The 19,217-nt window shown below is 35.7% G+C and overlaps 1 protein-coding gene across 9 annotated transcripts in view; it reads left to right on the top strand.

Moving 5' to 3' along the window:
* Positions 1-19,217, top strand: part of ATRX (ATRX chromatin remodeler) — a 298,228-nt gene that overhangs the window by 172,792 nt on the left and 106,219 nt on the right. For all 9 annotated transcript variants that reach the window (XM_055438642.2, XM_055438638.2, XM_055438636.2 and 6 more), the window contains 4 exons: positions 16,204-16,345; positions 17,286-17,395; positions 18,423-18,569; positions 18,722-18,899. In XM_055438642.2, coding sequence (XP_055294617.1) covers positions 16,204-16,345; positions 17,286-17,395; positions 18,423-18,569; positions 18,722-18,899 — 577 coding nt within the window. The remainder of the gene's footprint in view (positions 1-16,203; positions 16,346-17,285; positions 17,396-18,422; positions 18,570-18,721; positions 18,900-19,217) is intronic.

The following is a 19,217-nucleotide window of genomic DNA, read 5'->3' as shown; positions in this document are numbered from 1 at the left end:
GTTTAATTAGGTCCCATTTGTTTATTTTTGCTTTTATTTCCAATATTCTGGAGGTGGGTCATGGGGGATACTGCTGTGGTTTATGTCGGAGAGCGTTTTGCCTATGTTCTTTTCTAGGAGTTTTATAGTTTCTGGTCTTACATTTAGATCTTTAATTCATTTTGAGTTTATTTTTGTGTGTGGTGTTAGAAAGTGTTCTAGCTTCATTCTTTTACAAGTGGCTGACCAATTTTCCCAGCACCACTTGTTAAAAAGATTGTCTTTTCTCCATTTTATATTCTTGCCTCCTTTGTCAAAGATAAGGTGTCCATAAGTGTGTGGATTTATCTCTGGGCTTTCTGTTTTGTTCCTTTGATCTATATTTCTGTCTTTGTGCCAGTACCATACTGTCTTGATGACTGTGGTTTTGTAGTAGAGCCTGAAGTCCGGCATGTTGATTCCTTCAGTTCCTTTCTTCTTTCTCAAGTTTGCTTTGGCTATTCGAGGTTTTTTGTATTTCCATACAAATTGTGAAAGTATTTGTTCTAGCTCTGTGAAAAATACTGTATGTAGCTTGATAGGGATTGCATTGATTCTATAGATTACTTTGCGTTGTATAATCATTTTCACTATATTGATTCTTCTGATCCATGAGCATGGTATATTTCTCCATCTATTAGTGTCCTCTTTGATTTTTTTCACCAGTGTTTTACAGTTTTCTATATATAGGTCTTTTGTTTCTTTGGGTAGATATATTGCTAAGTATTTTATTCTTTTCGTTGCAGTGGTGAATGGAATTGTTTCCTTAATTTATCTTTCTGTTTTCTCATTATTAGTATATAGGAATGCAAGGGATTTTTGTGTGTTGATTTTATATCCTGCAACTTTACTGTATTCATTGATTAGCTCTAGTAATTTTCTGGTGAGGTCTTTCGGGTTTTCTATGTAGAGGATCATGTCATCTGCAAACAGTGAGAGTTTTACTTCTTCTTTTCCAATTTGGATTTCTTTTATTTCTTTTTCTGCTCTGATTGCTGTGTCCATAGCTTCCCAAACTGTGTTGAATAGTACTGGTGAGAGTGGGCACCCTTGTCTTGTTCCTGACTTTAGGGGAAATGCTTTCAATTTTTCAAGATTTAGAATAATGTTTTCTGTGGGTTTGTCATATGTAACTTTTATTATGTTGAGTTATGTTCCTTCTATTCTATGACTTGGCCACACTGGGTTTGCCCCCGCCCATGTCATGTGTGCTTTCCCTTTCTATACTGCTCAGGCTCTAGGTTGCTCTGCTGGGAACTGTCTGAGGCAGGCCCTGGGTTGCATGCACTTCCCAGGTCAAAGCCGCTCAGGTTTAGGTACTCGGGTATTCCACAAAGGCGCAGACTTGGTTGGGCCTGCGTTTTGTGCCCTTCCCCGGTCCGAGCAGCTCAGGTGAGCAGGTGTTTGGCGAGTGTGGTCGCTGTGACTTATCGCCTCCCCAGTTCCTGCTGATCAGTTTTCTGGGTGTACAACTGGCGTACCTTCTCAGGTGGATGTCGACCGGCCAGAATCCCAAGAAGTCTTGGTTAGCAAGGAAGCCTGCTTGCAGTTTGGTAGATGATCCCTCTCGGGGACCACGATTGCCCCCTTCTGGCTCTGGCTGCACTCCCCTGCCTATCTTGGTGGGGGATGGGCCATCCGCAGCTGGCTAGCTCTATTCAGTCCTTTGTTCTGTGAGCGGGTCTGGTGGTGTCTTAGGTTAGCACTTTTCGCTTTTTCGCAGGGTAACTATCCCACAGTCTGCTTTGCTTTGTCAAGTTAGCTCCCTCAGATTGCCCTCTGGGCATTCAGTCCGGTCCTTACTCTAAGGGATGCAGCCCGCGCCTCCCTGCCTAGCCTCCACTTGCTAGTGGTGGATGGGGGCATCCTGCTGCTTCTCCACTGGGAGTTACCATTGGGCACGTAATCTGTGGGTTTTAATTATTTATTTATTTTTCCACCCAGTTGTGTTGCCCTCTGAGGTTCCAAGGCTCGCCACAGACTCGCCAGTGAGAGTGTTTCCTGGTGTTTGGAAACTTATCTCTTTTATTTTTTTAAGACCCCCTTCCTGGGATGGATCTCCGTCCCTATCTCTTTTGCCTCTTTTTTTATCTTTTATATTTTTTCCTACCTCCTTTCGAAGACACTGGGCTGCTTTTCTGGGTGCCTGATGTCCTCTGCTGGCATTCAGAAGTTGTTTTGTAGAATTTACTCAGCGTTCAAATGTTCTTTTGATGAATTTGTGGGGAGAAAATTGTCTCCCTTTCCTATTCCTCCGCCATCTTAGGACTGCCTTCCTAATGTCCCTTTTTAACACTGCTGATTTTTCATCTGAAATCTACTCTGTTTGAGTATAGTGTGGTCACACCATCTTACTTTTCAAGCATTTTGCTATGAAAAGTTCCAACATACTGCTCGGTTTACAGAATTTCAGTTATTTCCCATAAACTCATGTCCTACATTTTCTTCTTGATATTTTACTATAGTTGGTTTATGACATTTGTATTTATCTACTAAGCTCTCTATCCTTCATTATATTTTTATGCATGTGAAAGTCAGTTGCAAACATTTTTTCACTTAACCTAAATGCTTTAGCTTGCATATCATTAATTAGAATTGATATTTATTTAAAGTTTTTCTTTTTATGAAAATTTACTGAGTGAAGTGTACCAATCTTAAGTTTACATTTGGTTTTGACATACCATGGAATTTTTGGAGAGTGTTCTTTCCTCAGTAGTGTGTGTCTGCCCTTAAGTGTGGCAAAACTTAGCTGTTGAATGGACATATCACTGTCAACCTTGCCCTTCCCAAATCTTCTTTTGAGGTACAGTTAGGCTGTTTCAAGGTTTTCACTAAACTGGAGTATCCTGTTACATATTGGAATGACTTATTTTGTTTGTGCTTCTTTGGGTTCTTTTTAAAATTTTTCTTATTGTTTTAACTATTTTAAAGTATACAGGTCAGTGAAATACATGTTGGGTAATCATCATCACCATCCTATTCTATGCCTTTTTCATCATTCCAAACAGAAACTCTTTCCCATTTAAAACTTGACCCCATACCACTTTCCCGCTAGTCTCTCTTCTACTTTCTGTCTCTTTCGAATTTGCCGATTTATTTATCTCATATAAGTGGATTTATTCAATATTTGTCCTTTTGTCTTATTTCACGTGACAGAATGTTTACAAGATTCATTCATGTTGTATCAACTGTCAGAATTTCATTTGTTATACCACATTGTTTATTCATTAATTTGTTTTATTAAAAAAAGTGTTTTTTAATTTTAAATTTGTTTATTTTTAATTGGAAGATAATTGCTTTACAGAATTGTGTTGGTTTTTCCCAGTTATTAACATAAGTCACCCATAGGTATAGGTATGTCCCCTCTCTTTTGAACCTCCCTCCCATCTCCCTCCGCATTCCACCCCTCCCCAGTTTGAGTTTTCATTGTCTTATAACAAATTCTAATTTGCTGTCTATTTTATATATGGTAATATATTTTTCCATGTTACTCTCCATACATCCCACCCTGTCCTCACCACCCCCCTTGGTGGTCCATAAGTCTTTCTCTGTGTCTGTGTCTCCATTGCTGCCCTGCAAATAATTTCATCAGTACCATCTTTCTAGATTCCATATATATGCATTAGTATACAGTATTTGTTTTTCTGACTTACTTCACTCCATATAATGGGCTCTACATTCATCCACCTCATTAGAATTGACTCTAATGCACTCCGTTTTTTGGCTGATTAGTATTCTGTTGTATATATGAACCACAGATTGTTTATCCATTCATCTATTGAGACCTGGTTTGCTTCCATGTTCTAGCTATTGTAAACAGTGCTGTTCTAGCTATTGGAATACATGTATCTTTTTCAGTTTTGGTTTCCTCATGGTTTATGCCTAGTAGTGGGATAGCTGGTCACGTGGTGGTTTTATTCCTAGTTTATAAGGAATCTCAATACTATCTTATATAGTGGCTGTATCAATTCACACTACCACCAAGAACGCAAGAGGGTTCCCTTTTCTCCACACCCTCTCCATCTGGGCTCATAGAATCACTGGGTTCCCTGTGTTATATAACCAGTTCCCACTGGCTATCTATTTTATACATGAAAATGCATATATGACAGTGCTACTTTCTTAATTGTCCTACCTTCTTCCCCTGCTGTGTGCACAGGTCCACTCTTTACATCTGGGTATTCATTCATCTGTTGATGGATATTTTAGGTTTCTTACAGTTTCTGGCTGTTGGGAATAATAGTGGTAGGAACATGGATGTATGGATATCTCTTCAAGTTCCTGCTTTCCATCCTTCTGAGTATATATATATATAAAAGTGGAATGATGGAACATTGAGGAGTCATCACATCGTTTCCTCAACAGCTGCACCACTTTACATTTCCACCATCAATTCATACAGGTTCCAATTTCTGTACATATTTACAATACTTGTTTTCTTTTTCTTTCTTTCCCTTCTTTCTTACCTGTTCCTGCCCTCCACCCCATTTCTAATAGCCAACTATGGAAGTGAAGTGGTATTTCATTTTTTTTTTTAAGAAGTTAAGTTTTATTTGGGGCAAAATTAAGACTGCACTGAGGGAAACAGCATCTCAGATAGCTCTGAGACAGTACTCTAAAAGGCAGTGGGGTAAGGAGGTGAAGAGAAACTTCATGAAATCAAGCACTTATCTTACAAACAGTTTTTTTGCTTTTCATGAGGAGATGATGTCACTATGAAGGAGTTTAGTGCTATTCTAGATAACAGCAGATGCAAGAATTTGGATAATTAAGGTTTTGATTTGTGTCTCCTTAATGACTAGTGATGTTGGGCATCTTTTCATGTGTGTATTGACCATTTGTTTATCTTTGGAGAAATGTTTGTTCAAATCCTTTGCACATTTAAAAGTTGTGTTGTTTTTGTTATTGTTGTTTTGTAGGGGTTCTAAATATATTCTGGATATCAATCTATTATCAGATATGTGATTTGAAAATATATTCCTCCATCTCGTGGATTATCTTTAATTCTTTTGATAAGTATAACTTGCATAAAAGTTTGAAATTTTGATAAAGTCCAGTTGATCTATTTTTTCTTTCATTGCGTGTGATTTTTATATTTTATTTAAGGCATCATTACCAAATCCTGTGTCATAACAATTTCTTTCTTTGCTATTTTGTATAATCCTGTGTAATACATACTGTTGAATTTTGTTTGCTGGTACTTTGTGAAATAATTTTGAGTCTATATTCACAGAGAATCTATAGTTTTCTTATACTTTATCTTTTAAATTTTAAATTAGGGTAATGCTGGTCTCATTGAATAAATTAAAAATATTCCCTCCTCTTTAGTTTTCTAGAAGAGTTTGAGAAAAATTGACATTATTATTATATCTTCTATGGAGAAATGTCTATTTAAGTCTTATGCCCATGTTTTGGTTGGGTTGTTTGTTTTCTGATGTTGAACTTCATGACCTGCTTGTATATTTTGGAGATTAATCCATTGTCAGTTGCTTTTATTTGCAATTATTTTCTCCCATTCTGAGGATTGTCTTTTCATCTTATTTATGGTTTCCTTTGCTGTTCAAAAGCTTTAAGTTTAATTAGGTTCCATTTGTTTATTTTTGTTTTTATTTCCATTACTCTAGGAAGTGGGTCATAGAAAGTCTTTTTTTCATTTATGTCAGAAAGTATTCTATGTTTTCCTCTAAGAGTTTTATAGTTTGTGGTCTTACATTTATGTTTTTTATCCATTTTCAGTTTATCTTTGTGTATGATATTAGGAAGTGTTTTGATTTCATTCTTTTGCATGTAGCTGTCCAGTTTTCCCAGCACTTACTTATTGAAGAGACTGTCTTTTCTCCTGTGTATAGTCTTTCCTTCTTTGTCAAAGATAAGGTGCCCATAGGTTTATGGGTTTATCTTTGGGCTTTCTGTCTTGTTTCACTGGTCTATATTTCTGTTTTTGTGGCAGTACCATACTGTGTTGATGACTAGCTTTGTAGTATATTCTGAAGTTAGGAAGGTTGATTCCTTCAGCTGTATTCTTTCTCAAGATTGCTTTGGCTATTCGGGTTCTTTTGTATATCCACACGAATTCTGAAATTTTTTGTCCTAGTTCTGTAAAAATGCCATTGGTAATTCAATAGGGATTGCATTGAATCTGTAGGTTGCTTTGGGTAATTTAGTCATTGTCACAATGTTGATTCTTCCAATCCAGCAACATGGTGTATCTGTCCATCTATTTGTGTAGTCTTTGATTTCTTTCAAAAATGTCTTATAGTTTTCTGTATATGCCTCTTTTCTCTCCTTGAAGCTCTATACAATCATCAAGAACAAGACCTGGAGCTGACTGTGGCTCAGATCTTGAGCTCCTTATAGCAAAATTCAGGCTCAAATTGAAGAAAGTAGGGAAAACCACTAGACCATTCAGGTATGACCTAAATCAAATCCCTTATGACTATACAGTGGAGGTGATTTATAGATTTAAGGGATTAGATTTGGTAGACAAGTGCCTGAAAATCCATTTTGGTTTTAGGTTCATAACTTTGTACAGTAGGCAGTGCCAAGAAGGCAAAATGTTTGTCTAAGGACGCTTTAGAAATTGCCGAGGAAAGGAGAGAAGTGAAAGGCAAGGATGAAAGGAGAAGATATACACAACTGAATGCAGAGTTCCAGAGACTGGGAAGGAGAGATGAGATCGTAAATGAACAATACAAAGAAATAGAGGGAAACAATAGGATGGAAAAGACTAGAGGTCTTTTCAAGAAAATTGGAAATATCAATGAAACATTTCATGGAAGAATGGGTACGATAAAGGACAGAAATGGTGACCTGACAGAAGATGAAGAGTTTAAGTAGACGTGGCTGGAGTACACAGAATGTATACAAAAATGGTGTTAATGACCTGGATAACCACAGTGGTGTGGTCACTCACCTAGTGCCAGACATCCTGAAGTGTGAAGTCAGATGGGCCTTAGGAAGAATTACTATGAGCAAAGCTGCTGGAGGTGATGGATTTCCAGCTGAGTTATTTCAGATCATAAAAGATTATGCTGTTAAAGTGCTGTACTCAGTATGCTGGCAATTTTGGAAAACTCAGCAGTGGCCACAGGGCAGGAAAAGGTCAATTTTCTTTCCAGTCCAAAAGAATAGCAATGCCATAGAATGTTCGAACTACCGTACAGTTGCTGTCATTTCACATGCTGGTAAGTTTATGCACAGAATCCTTCAAGCTCGGCTTCAACAGTATGTGAATCAAGAGCTTCCATATGTACAAGCTAGGTTTAGAAGAGGTGGAGGAACCAGAGATCAAATTGCCAGCATTTGTTTGATTATGGGGAAAACAAGGGAATTCCAGAAAATCATCTACTTCTGCTTCATTGACTACACTGAAGCTTTTGACTATGTGGATCACAACAAAGTCTGGAAAATTCTTAAAGAGATGGAAATACCAGATCACCTTACTTATCTCCTGAGAAACCTGTGTGCAGGTAAGAAGCCAAGTTAGAACCAGATGAGGAACAACGAACAGGTTCGAAATTGGGAAAGGAGTATGAGAAGGATGTATATTGTCACCCTGCTTGTTTAACTTCTCTACAGTTACCTCATGCGAAATCCTGGGCTGGATGAATCAGAAGCCAGAATCAAGATTGCCAGGAGGAACATCAACAACCTCAGATATGCAGATGATACCACTGTAATGACAGAAAGTGAAGAGAACCTAAAGATGAGGGTGAAACAGGAGCATGAAAAAGCTGGCTTAAAACTCAGCATTCAAAAAACAGATTATGGCATGTAGTTCCCACACTTCATGGCAAATAGAAGGGGAAAAAGTGAAAGTAGTGACAGATTTTATTTTTTTGGGCTTCAAAATCATTGCCGCCGGTGACTGTAGCCATGAAATTAAAAGATGCTTGCTCCTTGGAAGGAAAGCTGTGACAAATCTAGATAGAGTATTAAAAATCAGAGACATCACTTTGTCAATAAAGGTCCATAAATAAAAACTATTATTTTCCAGTAGTCACTTACAGATGTCAGGGTTGTACCATAAAGAAGGCTGTGCACTGAAGAATTTATGCTTTCACCTTGTGGTGTGGGAAAAGATTCTTTAAATTCCTTGTACAGCAGGAAGATCTACCCAGTCAATCCAAAAGGAAATCAACCCTGAATATTCATTGGAAGGACTGATGCTAAATCTGAAGATCCAGTACTTTGGCCACCTGAACTGATTTATTGGATAAGACCCTGATGCTTAGAAAGATTGAAAGCAAAAGGAGCAGGGAGCAGCAAAGTATGAGATGTTTAGATATTGTCACCAACTCAGTGGACATTAATTTGGGCTAACTCTGGGAGATAGTGAAAGTAGAGCACCCTGGCATGCTGCAGTCCATGGCGTTGCAACGATTAGAACCCAGCTTACCCACTGAACAACAACAACAATACTGCCCTTTTATTCCTTAGGTACATTCATTCCTAGGTATTTTATCTTTTTGTTTCAGTGGTGAATGGGATTGTTTCCTTAATTTCTTTCTGAGTTTTCATTTTTAGTGTATAGGAGTGGAAGCGATTTCTTTGTATTGATTTTGTATCCTGCAATTTACTAAATTCACTGGTTAGGTTTAGTAATTTTCTGATAGCATCTTTAGGGTTTTCTATTTATAGTATAATATCATCTCAAAACAGTGAGAATTTTACTTCTTTTCTAATCCCTGAATTCCACAAGCTTTAGTATTCTATTTTTATTTTAATTTGAAGGTGTTTTCTAATGTCTCTTGTGATTTCTTATTTGACCTTTTTGTTATTTAAGAGTGTCATGTTTAAATGATGCATATTTACGTTTTCCCATTGTCCTTCTGTTAGTAATTTCTAGTTTCATTCCATTGTGATTAGAGATTTTAAGTTTTTATTTTATTTTTAAATTTTTAATAAGTTAGTAAACTTTTTCATTTTATTTTATTGAAGTATTGTTAATTTTATGTTTTTAATGTTTTAAAATTTATTAAGGCTTGTTTTGTGCCCTATCATGTGGTCTATCCTTAAGTGTTACATGAAGTTGAGAAAATTTGTTACTCTGCTGTTGTTGAATGGAGTGTTCTTTTTGATAGGACTTACTGGTTGACATTGTTGTTCAAATTCTGTGTTTCCCTGTTGATCTTCAGTTAGCTTATTCTATGTATTACTGAAAGTAGGGTATTATGTCTCCAAACTATTTTTGTAAAACAGTCTATTATTTCTCCTTTCAGTTCTGTCAGTGTTTGCTTCATATAATTTGGAATTCTGATTTTGGTATATGTATCTTTATGATTGTTTTATCTTCTTGGTAATCTATAGATATTTTCTTTGTAGTTAACATGGGATTAGATGTAACCTCCTAAAGTCATAGTGTTATAGTTTGAATTTAATGAACTTAACTTTAATCATGCTGAAAAATATTGTAGTCTTATACAGCCCCATTTCCCCTTGCATATAATTCATGTTACACATTTTGTTTTTATATATTTTTATGCCCCAGTAACATATAGTTTCTTTCTATGGTTTGTCTCTTAAATTCTATAGAAAGTACACTTGGAGTTACAAACCAAAATGTCAATAATACTGGGTTTTGTGTTTGGCCGTGTGTGTTTTCCATACATAATGGATAGTCCTTTATCCATCTTTCAGTACTCTTTCAATTCAACCCGAAGGCTTCACTTTAGCATTTCTTGTTGTATAGGTCTATTTTTAATGAACTGTCTTGGTTTAAGAATGTATTTGTTTCTCCCTCTATTTTGAATGATACTTTTGTTTAATATAAAATTCTCACGTGGCAGTTACTTTCTTTCAGTAGTTCAAAATATATCATTGCACTGCCTTTTGACCTTCAGGTTTCTGATGAGAAATAAACTGATAATGTTATTGATGATCCCTGTTGTGATAGATCACTTCTCTCTTGATACTTTCAAGATTCTGTCTTTGTCCTGTGAAGGTGAAACTATAATGTGGTTAGTCTGAGTCTCTTAGTTTATCTCAGTTCAAGTTTGTTGTGCTTCTTGGATTTGTAGATCCTGGTCTTTACTCAAATTTGGGAGTTTTGGCCAGTATTTCCTCAAATAACCTTTTGTCTGTATTTTTCTTCTCCTTTGACTCTCATAATGTGTATATTGGTCTGCTTGATGATATTCCACAAGTCCCTTGTCTCTCAGTTTTCTTAGTTCTGATTTCTTTCTGCTACTTAGACTTGATAATTTCAGTTGACACCTTCATGTTTAATGATTCTTCTTCCTGCTCATATCTGAATTGTTTTTAAAGTTATTTCACTTTTTTGTTTTTTAGTTCCAAATTTTCTGTTTGGTTCTTGTTTGTAATTTCTCCTTCTTTGTTGGTATTCCCATTTTGTATCTTTCTTGGTTTCTTTTAGATTGTGCCCAGTTTTGCTTTGTGTAATGAGTTCATTGTTGAGGGCCTCTTAGGGATGTTTTCTGTTATTTTAATTTCTTCTTTTGAATTGGCCATGTTTTCCTGTTTCATTGTTTGGTTTGTGGGGTTTTTTTTTTAATTGCACATTGGGGGTTTAGCTATTATAATGTGATAACTCTGGAAATTAAGTTCTCTCCCTTCCCAAGAATTTTTTGTATTTTTTTCTTTAGTTGTTACTGTCTGATTGTTATGAGACTTTCCTCATTTATTTTTACAAAGTTTGTTTATTGTTTTACATTGTTGCTGAATGCTCTTTTCTTTTCACTAGTGTTGTATAAATGTTTTGAGAGAGATTTCCTTGAATGCTGATTTCTTTCCAGTCTCTTTAGATTACCTCTGTACTGGGATACTTCTCTAGTACTTAACTAGGATTATAGTTAAGTTAAGGATCCCTCTGAGGTTGAAACTTGAGGTTTGCTTAGTTTTTTTTTTCCGGGGAAACATGGCTTTTTAAATTTTTCTGTATGTTTTGCTAGTTTCAAATACCCTAAATTCCAAGAGTCTTAACCTAGCTTCTTTTCTGGGCCTTAGATGGTCAGTTGTATTTTTCCGTGTATAATGTCTTGGCCCTGGCATCTGTGGGTTTACAGTTGCCTTGTAACTGTGTTTTTCTCTTTAAGCATTTCCTTCTGTTTCTCCCGTTAGAATTTAAGTTAGGTGAAATAGTAGTAAGAATTTTATGTCATTCCTTCAGTTATCCTCTGGCAGGTTAGAATAGCTGTACACAGTAATTAGCAAAAAATTTATACTGTACTCCTTCTGGTTTGAGGGAAGAAACTGTCCACAAGGCTCCTGCTGCTTCAAGAATAAGACTATCACTTCACTAAGAGGTAGTGGGGTAAGAGCAAGTAAAAATACTATAAAACTTTCCTACCATTTTGAAAATGGCTTTTTCTTGACTGGTCATTTACTTGGTTGCTATAAAACCTTTGACTGTTTTCCAGAACTCTGACAAAGTTGGTTCAAACAGTTTTCTGATTTTTAAAGTTTTTTCCTTTTTCTTTTTCTTTCTTTATATTTCTGTGCAAAAACAGGAGCTTAGAGCTTGTTTCTTGTCATTTTGTTGACATCTTACTTTACCCTTAGTTTTTGAATGTTATAATCCATGGGTATAGAATTCTAAGTTATTAGCTTTTTCTTTCATCTGTGTAAAGATGTTGCTTCTTCATGACATGTTGTTTGTTGTCTTTATTTTTGCCCCTCACTCACCCATGTGTACGTAATGTGTCTTTATTCTTTTTTTAATGATTAGATGTTTTAGTGGTTTGTGAAAAATTATCTATTTATCACCAACTTTCAGGAATTGATCATTGTGATTTTCTTAGGTTTTATCCTGCCTGGTGCTCCTTTAACTTGTTGGTTCTGTCGACTTACAGTTTCTATCAAAATGTTTGAAAGTTTTGACTATTATTTCTTCAGACAAGGTTTTCTGTTTTTTTCCTATATGAGACTCTAATTACATATGTGTTAGATTGCTGAGCATTTTCCCACTAATTTCTTCAATTCCTCCCCCCGCCCCTTCCCCCCCCCCCCGTTTCATTTTAGGTAGTTTCTCTTGCTTTGTCTTCAAGCAAGATCTTTTCATCTTTTCCATTATGATGCTAATCTCATTCAGTGAGTCTTTCATATTAAATATTTATTTTTTATATTTTTATTATATAGAAATTACATTTGGTTCTTTCTTAGAACTTGTATTTCTTTTCCCACTGTATTCACATTTTCCTTTCAGTATTGGAATACATTTTACATTTGCTTTATTGTGCTTGTCTGCCAATTTGAACATCTCTGTCACTTCTTACCATTTTTGTTAAGTGATTTTTCTCTTGGTTATTGTTCATATTTCTTTCTTGATGTATCTAATAATGTTTTATTAAAAACTAGACATTGTAAATCGGGTATTGTTGAGTGTATGTTGTATTCTATTGGAGAGTGCTGGCATTGTTCTGTATAGATATTTAAGGTACTTTTCGTTCAGTTTAATTATTCTTTTTAATTTTTGGCTGCGCTGGGTCTTCACTGCTCTGTGTGGGCTTTCTCTAGTTGTAGCGAGCAGGGTCTACTCTCCAGTTGTGGTGTGTGGGCTTCTCATTGCCGTGGCTTCTCTTGTTGTAGAGCACGAGTTCTAGGCTCACAGCCTTCAGTAGTTGCAGCACAAGGGCTCTAGAGCATGGGCTCAGTAGTTGTGGTGCACAGGTTTTAGTTGCTCTATGCATAACATGTAGGATCCTTCCAGACCAGGGATGGAACCCGTGTCCCCTGCATTGGCAAGTGCATTCTTAACCCCTGTAGCAGTAGGCAAGTCACCAGTTTAATTATTTTGATATTTCAAAACAAAACCTCTTAAGGTGTGTCCCTGTAGTTTATGGATGGCTTTGCCCCACTGCTAATGTGTGGTCTTTGTCTGGTCTCCACTGAATGCCCTGAGTTAGTATGAAGATCGTACACTACCTTGTTTAAAATTGAATGCCTTCCAGACCTATATGATCACTGGGAACTATTTACATCCTGACTTCTTGGTCATACTTTGTCTGGCTTTGTGGAATTTCATTCTTCATGTGCATTGTGATACTCAACTAAGACTGAAGTGACTCCCATTTTGATTTCTTGAGGTCTTTTTGTATAGCTCTTTTCTCTTTGTAGTTCTCTGTATTTTTTCCAGCTCTCTGAGCTTGACCTCTGTTTCCCCAACTCAGCACAACTCCAGAGTTCTGCTTGGGTTATCTTAAATTCTGAGATGTACCTTCTGGCAGCAATCAAGAGGGATTAGGGCCCTCCTTGTTGTTTTTTCTTCTCTCAGGTATCAGTGTCCTGTTGGTTCCTATAATCCAAAGTCCAGAAATGTTTGTTTCATATGTTTTGTCTACTTTTCTAATTGATTACAGCAGGAGGACAGATTTGGTCCCTAATACTCCATCATTCATCATGGTACTTAATCTCCGTAAGCAGAAATGGAGCTCAACCTTTTCAGTGTGTTGCTTAAATGATTTTGTATTTATGTTTTCTTTTCCTTTTTCAATTCAGACATGGGATGCATGTCCTTATTTATTCTTTACTATAGCTTAATTTATTTCTCCTAAATTTTCTCATTTCATTCCTGTCTATTATTAGTTAAATAAACTTTCCTTAAGTTGTACTTTTAGTGCATAAATACGTGTACTTAGTCACAAATAAGTAGACCATTTCTTTGTAAATTATCTTCTTCTACATTCAGGTTGAAGATTCACTCATCTCTAGTCCCAAAGCTAGTGCTTAATAGCTAAAATGTCATCCATATCACTTATGAACATATGGTTCAGAAGTCTTAGTTAAAACATTATATATTAGTTTTCTACTGTGCATTAAAAAAAAAAAACTATCACAGGCTTAGCTAAAAACAAAGCAAAGTTATTATCTCACAGTTGGATAAATCAGGAATTTGAGAGTGGCTTAGCTCAGTTTCTCACTAAGTTGAAATTGAAGATGTTCACCAGAGCTGAAATTTTCATCTAAGACTTTGTGCTTTTTTTCTAGCTCACATGTTGGCAGAATTCAGTTCCTTGTGATTCTGGCAATGAGGTTCTTAGGTACTGTAGACTTCTCTCTATAGTGTGGCAGTTTGCTTGTCTTGGAGATCAGTAAGAGAACATTTCTTAAACTTTAATCTTTTAAAGGGCTTACCTTGATTAAGCCCACCTCATCTAAGAGAATCTCCCTTTTGATTATGTCAAACCAACTGATTAGTTGCCCAGTTATGGGAATGATATCTCATTATAGTTACAGATCTCAGTCACCCCCAAGGGAATGGAGTTATGTAGAATGTTTACAGCAGAGGATTGGAATCTTGGAGGCCATTTTAGGGTTCTGCCCACCACACCTTGCAAACAGGATGAGACATTCAAATAATTTTCCATTTTGGCTTATGTCTTTGACACAGCAATATGAAGCTGGGATACATCGAAGCTAGAACACAATAAAAATTTGTTGAATACTTAGTCTGTGCCTGATACTTTGTATTCTTTGCCTCATTTAATCGCCACAACAACCTCATGAGAGTTATTTAAAGCTTTCCTAGTTTCCACATGAACAAACTGAAGCTAGGAGAGTTTAAGTAAGTTGTTGAAATGGAGCTGGGATCTAAATGACCAGTGCTATTTATATTCTACCACATCTTGATTTGTATATAATTTTAGTTTTATCAAGGTAATATATTACCAATTTGTGACTTGTTTAAATAATTTTTACATGTAATAATGATACTGTAGTTATGATTTTTAAAAGAGAGAATGTCCTTTTAAAGAGATATTATAAAACATTTACAGATGAAATAACATACTTGCTTGGGTTTGCTTCAGAATCATTTATGGGATCAAAGGAGTTGGAGAATGGGTGAGAGGCTGCCAGTGAAACAACTGGCCAGAGGTTGATAATTTTTGAAGCTGAATAATGGGTAATAGGGCTCATTATGCTATTCTATATGCTTCTATTCATATTTAAAAATGTCTATAGTGACTATCAAGTAATCATTCATTCCTAGTTACAGTTCTAAATAAGGAAAAAAAGTACTGGCTAAAATTTTATTCTTAAGCATCATAATGTCCATGGTTTAAAGTCATGACTCTTTATTGATTTTCATGGAACCATAAACCTGTTCATACAAGCATTTTCTTTATTAAAGTATTAATGCATAGTGGTTAAGTTCATGTACTCTGGAGCCTAGCCCTCTTGGTATAAATCCTAGTGTTACTTAAGAGTTGCATGACGTTGTATAAGTTATTTAACTTCTCAGTCTCTCAGGTTTGTTTTTTAATTTATAAAATGGCAATACTTGTACCTAACTTATACAGTTCTTGAGTATACTATGTAATGGATAGACATTGGGATGTGATAGCAAAAAAATATATATTCAGATACATATATTTGTATTTATGTGTATGTATTTAAGTTTTCTTTCAAATAATAAACTTGAGGTGATTGTTTCCCTTTTGCATTTAAAGGGTGTTAAATATTCCTGTTATGCTTTTGAGCCTGAGGTTCTCATACCAATGTTTCTGAAATTTTTTCCCTCTCACAACACATATTTACAGTGGTCTTCAGTGGGAGCCTTTTGGAATCTTGGGTGGGACAGTTCTTGTTTGGGATTGTCTTCAGTCACATTGTAAAACATTTATATTTACCTTCACTACTGCCTGAATTAAATACTAGTCATGACCAGTCATTGTGGTAACCATAAGTTTCCTTGCACATTTTCACATGTCTTCTAGAATAATAGAACCAGTCTATTTAGATTTTAATGGTGATGACATAGATTAATTTAGAGTGCTCCTTTTCTCACATCTCTACCTATCACGTGTTAAGGTGTTCAAGGTGAAAACCGATGAGCTATTAATAAATTACCAGCATTACCACAGTGATTCAGAGTCTTGTAGAGGTTTTTTTATTTTAGAAAACGTGTAAACTAGTGATCCATCCTGGTCTTACTGAACAAAAAATACTGGATTTTAGTATGGAAGTAGGCATGTCTGTATTTTGGAAACTACCCTTAGTAAGATTCATATTCCACCATTGCTTAAAAGGTTTCTTTGAGCTTGCTGCTGCTGCTGCTAAGTCACTTCAGTCGTGTCTGACTCTGTGTGACCCCATAGACGGCAGTCCACCAGGCTCTCCCATCCCTGGGATTCTCCAGGCAAGAACACTGGAGTGGGTTGCCATTTCCTTCTCCAATGCGTGAAAGTAAAAAGTGAGCTTAACTATCTATAATTCCCTTTCTTATAGGTGATAGAAATTGAAGATGCTTCACCGACTAAGTGTCCAATAACAACGAAGTTGGTTTTAGATGAAGATGAAGAAACCAAAGAACCTTTAGTGCAGGTTCATAGAAATATGGTTATCAAATTGAAACCACATCAAGTAGATGGTAAGAAACTATTAGATGGTTAAAGTGTTTTTAGTTAAATTTTACCAATATTTGATGGCCCCAGTGTGCCTCACATTCTGCTAAGACCTGGAGTTACTTTTACTGGTGAGCATAACAGATATGATCCCTGCCCTTATGGAGTGCAAAAGCAAATCAGGAAGAACAAAATTGAACATTGCAAGATAATGAGTTTTGTGAAAAGGGAGTTGTGTGCCACTCACAAATAGGTATATATAGCAAGTGGATTTCACCTAATCTGCAGTGGTTAGCTAAGGGCAGTGGTGTGGTAGGGAAGGGTACAGTTAGCTAAAAGCCTTCTTTAGGAAATGCTTTTTCAAATATTTTTGTTAATAATATTCCTTTATTGGTTTTGGAAATATCCAATTATCCCTATCCTCTGCTTTGTCCATGTGGAATCAATAAGTCAATTTGAGTGTGTATGTGAATGAATACATAAAGGAGGTTCTATAGTTCCTACTCCTTAGGTAGCAAGCCCATTTCTTGTTCAGTTTCTAGTGTTGAATAAAGGGAGAAATGATAAATTAGCTCCTGAGGTTTCCTGCCTCCCCCCCGGATTGACTCAGTGAACCTGAAAGTATATTTGATAGGGATCTATTCTCTCTTTGGATAAAGATTTTATGAGATTATTTATCTGTCTCTTTGGACAATCCCAGAGAATGGAGAAAAGGTCTGCTATGATACCTGAGAGGATTGAAAGTCACCTTGTTGTGTGCCTGTTTTCACATTTTTTCTAATAAACCTTAGTGTGTGGGGAGGGTTGTGTGTAAAACAAATCTCATTTACATTAAGAGATTTTTATATTTCTCTTTTTAAAAAATTCTGTTTCTAAGAAGTTTTAGTCATGTTTTTGATGTATTTACGAAGGAAGATTTTTTAACTTGCACCTTAAATTTGAACTTAAAAAAGGTATCTTTTTTAGGTGTTCAGTTTATGTGGGATTGCTGCTGTGAGTCTGTAAAAAAAACAAAGAAATCTCCAGGTTCAGGATGCATTCTTGCCCACTGCATGGGCCTTGGTAAGACTTTACAGGTAAGAATATGAAGGTATTCTGTTCTTGTGCATTCATGAATTTAAAAATATATATTATGTTCTGTTAGGTTCTAGACACAGTTGTAGGGGCTGGAGATAAAGCAGTGAATAACAAGATTTCTCCCCCAAGAAGCTTATAGTCTGGTGGGAGAGAGAGATTTTAATCAAATCAAATAAAAAATATGTACTTTCAGATTATGTTAAGGAAGCATAGAGAGGGAAAGCATCTTTTAGGAAGTGATGTTTGAACAGAGATCCTAATGAAGTGAAGCAGGGGGATTATAGGCATAGCCAGTAAAACTGCAAAGATTCTGAGGCGAAAATGAACTTCCTTTACAACTTTCTTTTTGTTATGCTGTGTGGCTTCTGAGATCTTAGTTCGTCTATCAGGGATTGAACCAATGTCCTCCACGTGAAAGCACAGAGTTCTAACCAGGGGATTCTTGACTTTAATAGTCTGTGATCCTATAGTAATGAGAACATAATGTATTTTCACTATTAAAATACTACATTTTTGAATGCAGGAAGTTGCAGGAAGACTGTAAGAATTGTAGCAGAGGTGTGAAATTAGTGAAAAGATACATATGTGTGTGTGTGTGTGTGTGTGTGTGTGTGTAATTCCAAGCCATAAGACAGTAGATTCAGTGAGTCAGAACACTTTGCAGTGGAAAAATACTCTGATAAAATTCTCTTTTTCTAAATGGGAAGTGGTATTTTCTAAAGATCGTAGGAATGTTCTCTGGGGACTAGGGACTTAGTAGCTATTTTGCTGTGGTTATTATTTATTATATTCATGTTATTATTATTACTGATCATAAAATCATGGAACTTTAGAGTTGGAAGTACCTTATGTATCATTTAGTTGAATTTCCGCCTTTTACATGTTATATCTCTTTTTCTGTAGCCTTTGCCTGGTTGCTTTTTTGTTTAAACAGCAAAAAAATCCCAATTATTGTAAGTTTGCTCAATTTATTTACTTTTTGAAGATATTTAAATGAAGATGGCAACTTAATTTGTTTTCTTGTAGGTAGTAAGTTTTCTTCATACGGTTCTTTTGTGTGACAAATTGGATTTCAGCACAGCTTTAGTGGTTTGCCCTCTTAATACTGCTTTGAATTGGATGAATGAATTTGAGAAGTGGCAGGAGGGATTAAAAGATGATGAGAAGCTTGAGGTATATTTAAAATATTTTCTATTATCAAAATAACTGCATAAAATTCATACAGTGAAAAATAAGATTTTTAATTGTCAGTGATGCATGTTTCAATGGGGATATTTAGTATTTATGCATTCCTACCTTTAAAAATCTTTATTTTCCCACCAAAGGTCTCTGAATTAGCAACTGTGAAACGTCCTCAAGAAAGAAGCTACATGCTACAGAGGTGGCAAGAAGATGGTGGTGTTATGATCATAGGCTATGAGATGTACAGAAATCTTGCTCAAGGAAGGAATGTGAAGAGTAGGAAACTTAAAGAAATATTTAACAAAGCATTGGTTGATCCAGGTAAGATATTGACAGACACTGAGATAACAAATCAAGTTGAATGAAAAATGTGCTTATGTTTTATGTAACAAATACTAATTGACCAACTATTAAGTAGCTTATAGTTTATCATCAAATAGTCATGTTTATCATTCAGGTTTTTGCTTTCTGTTTCTTAGTATAATTTCATTAAGATGAAATCACCTTTAATATTGCCAGATGTTTAGAATTCACTTGCTGAGTCTGAAAGTGTTTGAGGTTTTCAATAAATAAGCAATTAAAAATGTACCAGGTGTGTCAAAATTACAAATTCCTCTGACTGAATATTAGACAATCACA

Source organism: Moschus berezovskii, chromosome X (genome assembly GCF_049115385.1).
Source record: "Moschus berezovskii isolate FMDL1 chromosome X, NW_MosBer_1.0, whole genome shotgun sequence".
Classification (NCBI taxonomy): Eukaryota; Metazoa; Chordata; class Mammalia; order Artiodactyla; family Moschidae; genus Moschus; species Moschus berezovskii.
This window is presented reverse-complemented; position numbering and strand designations above follow the sequence as displayed.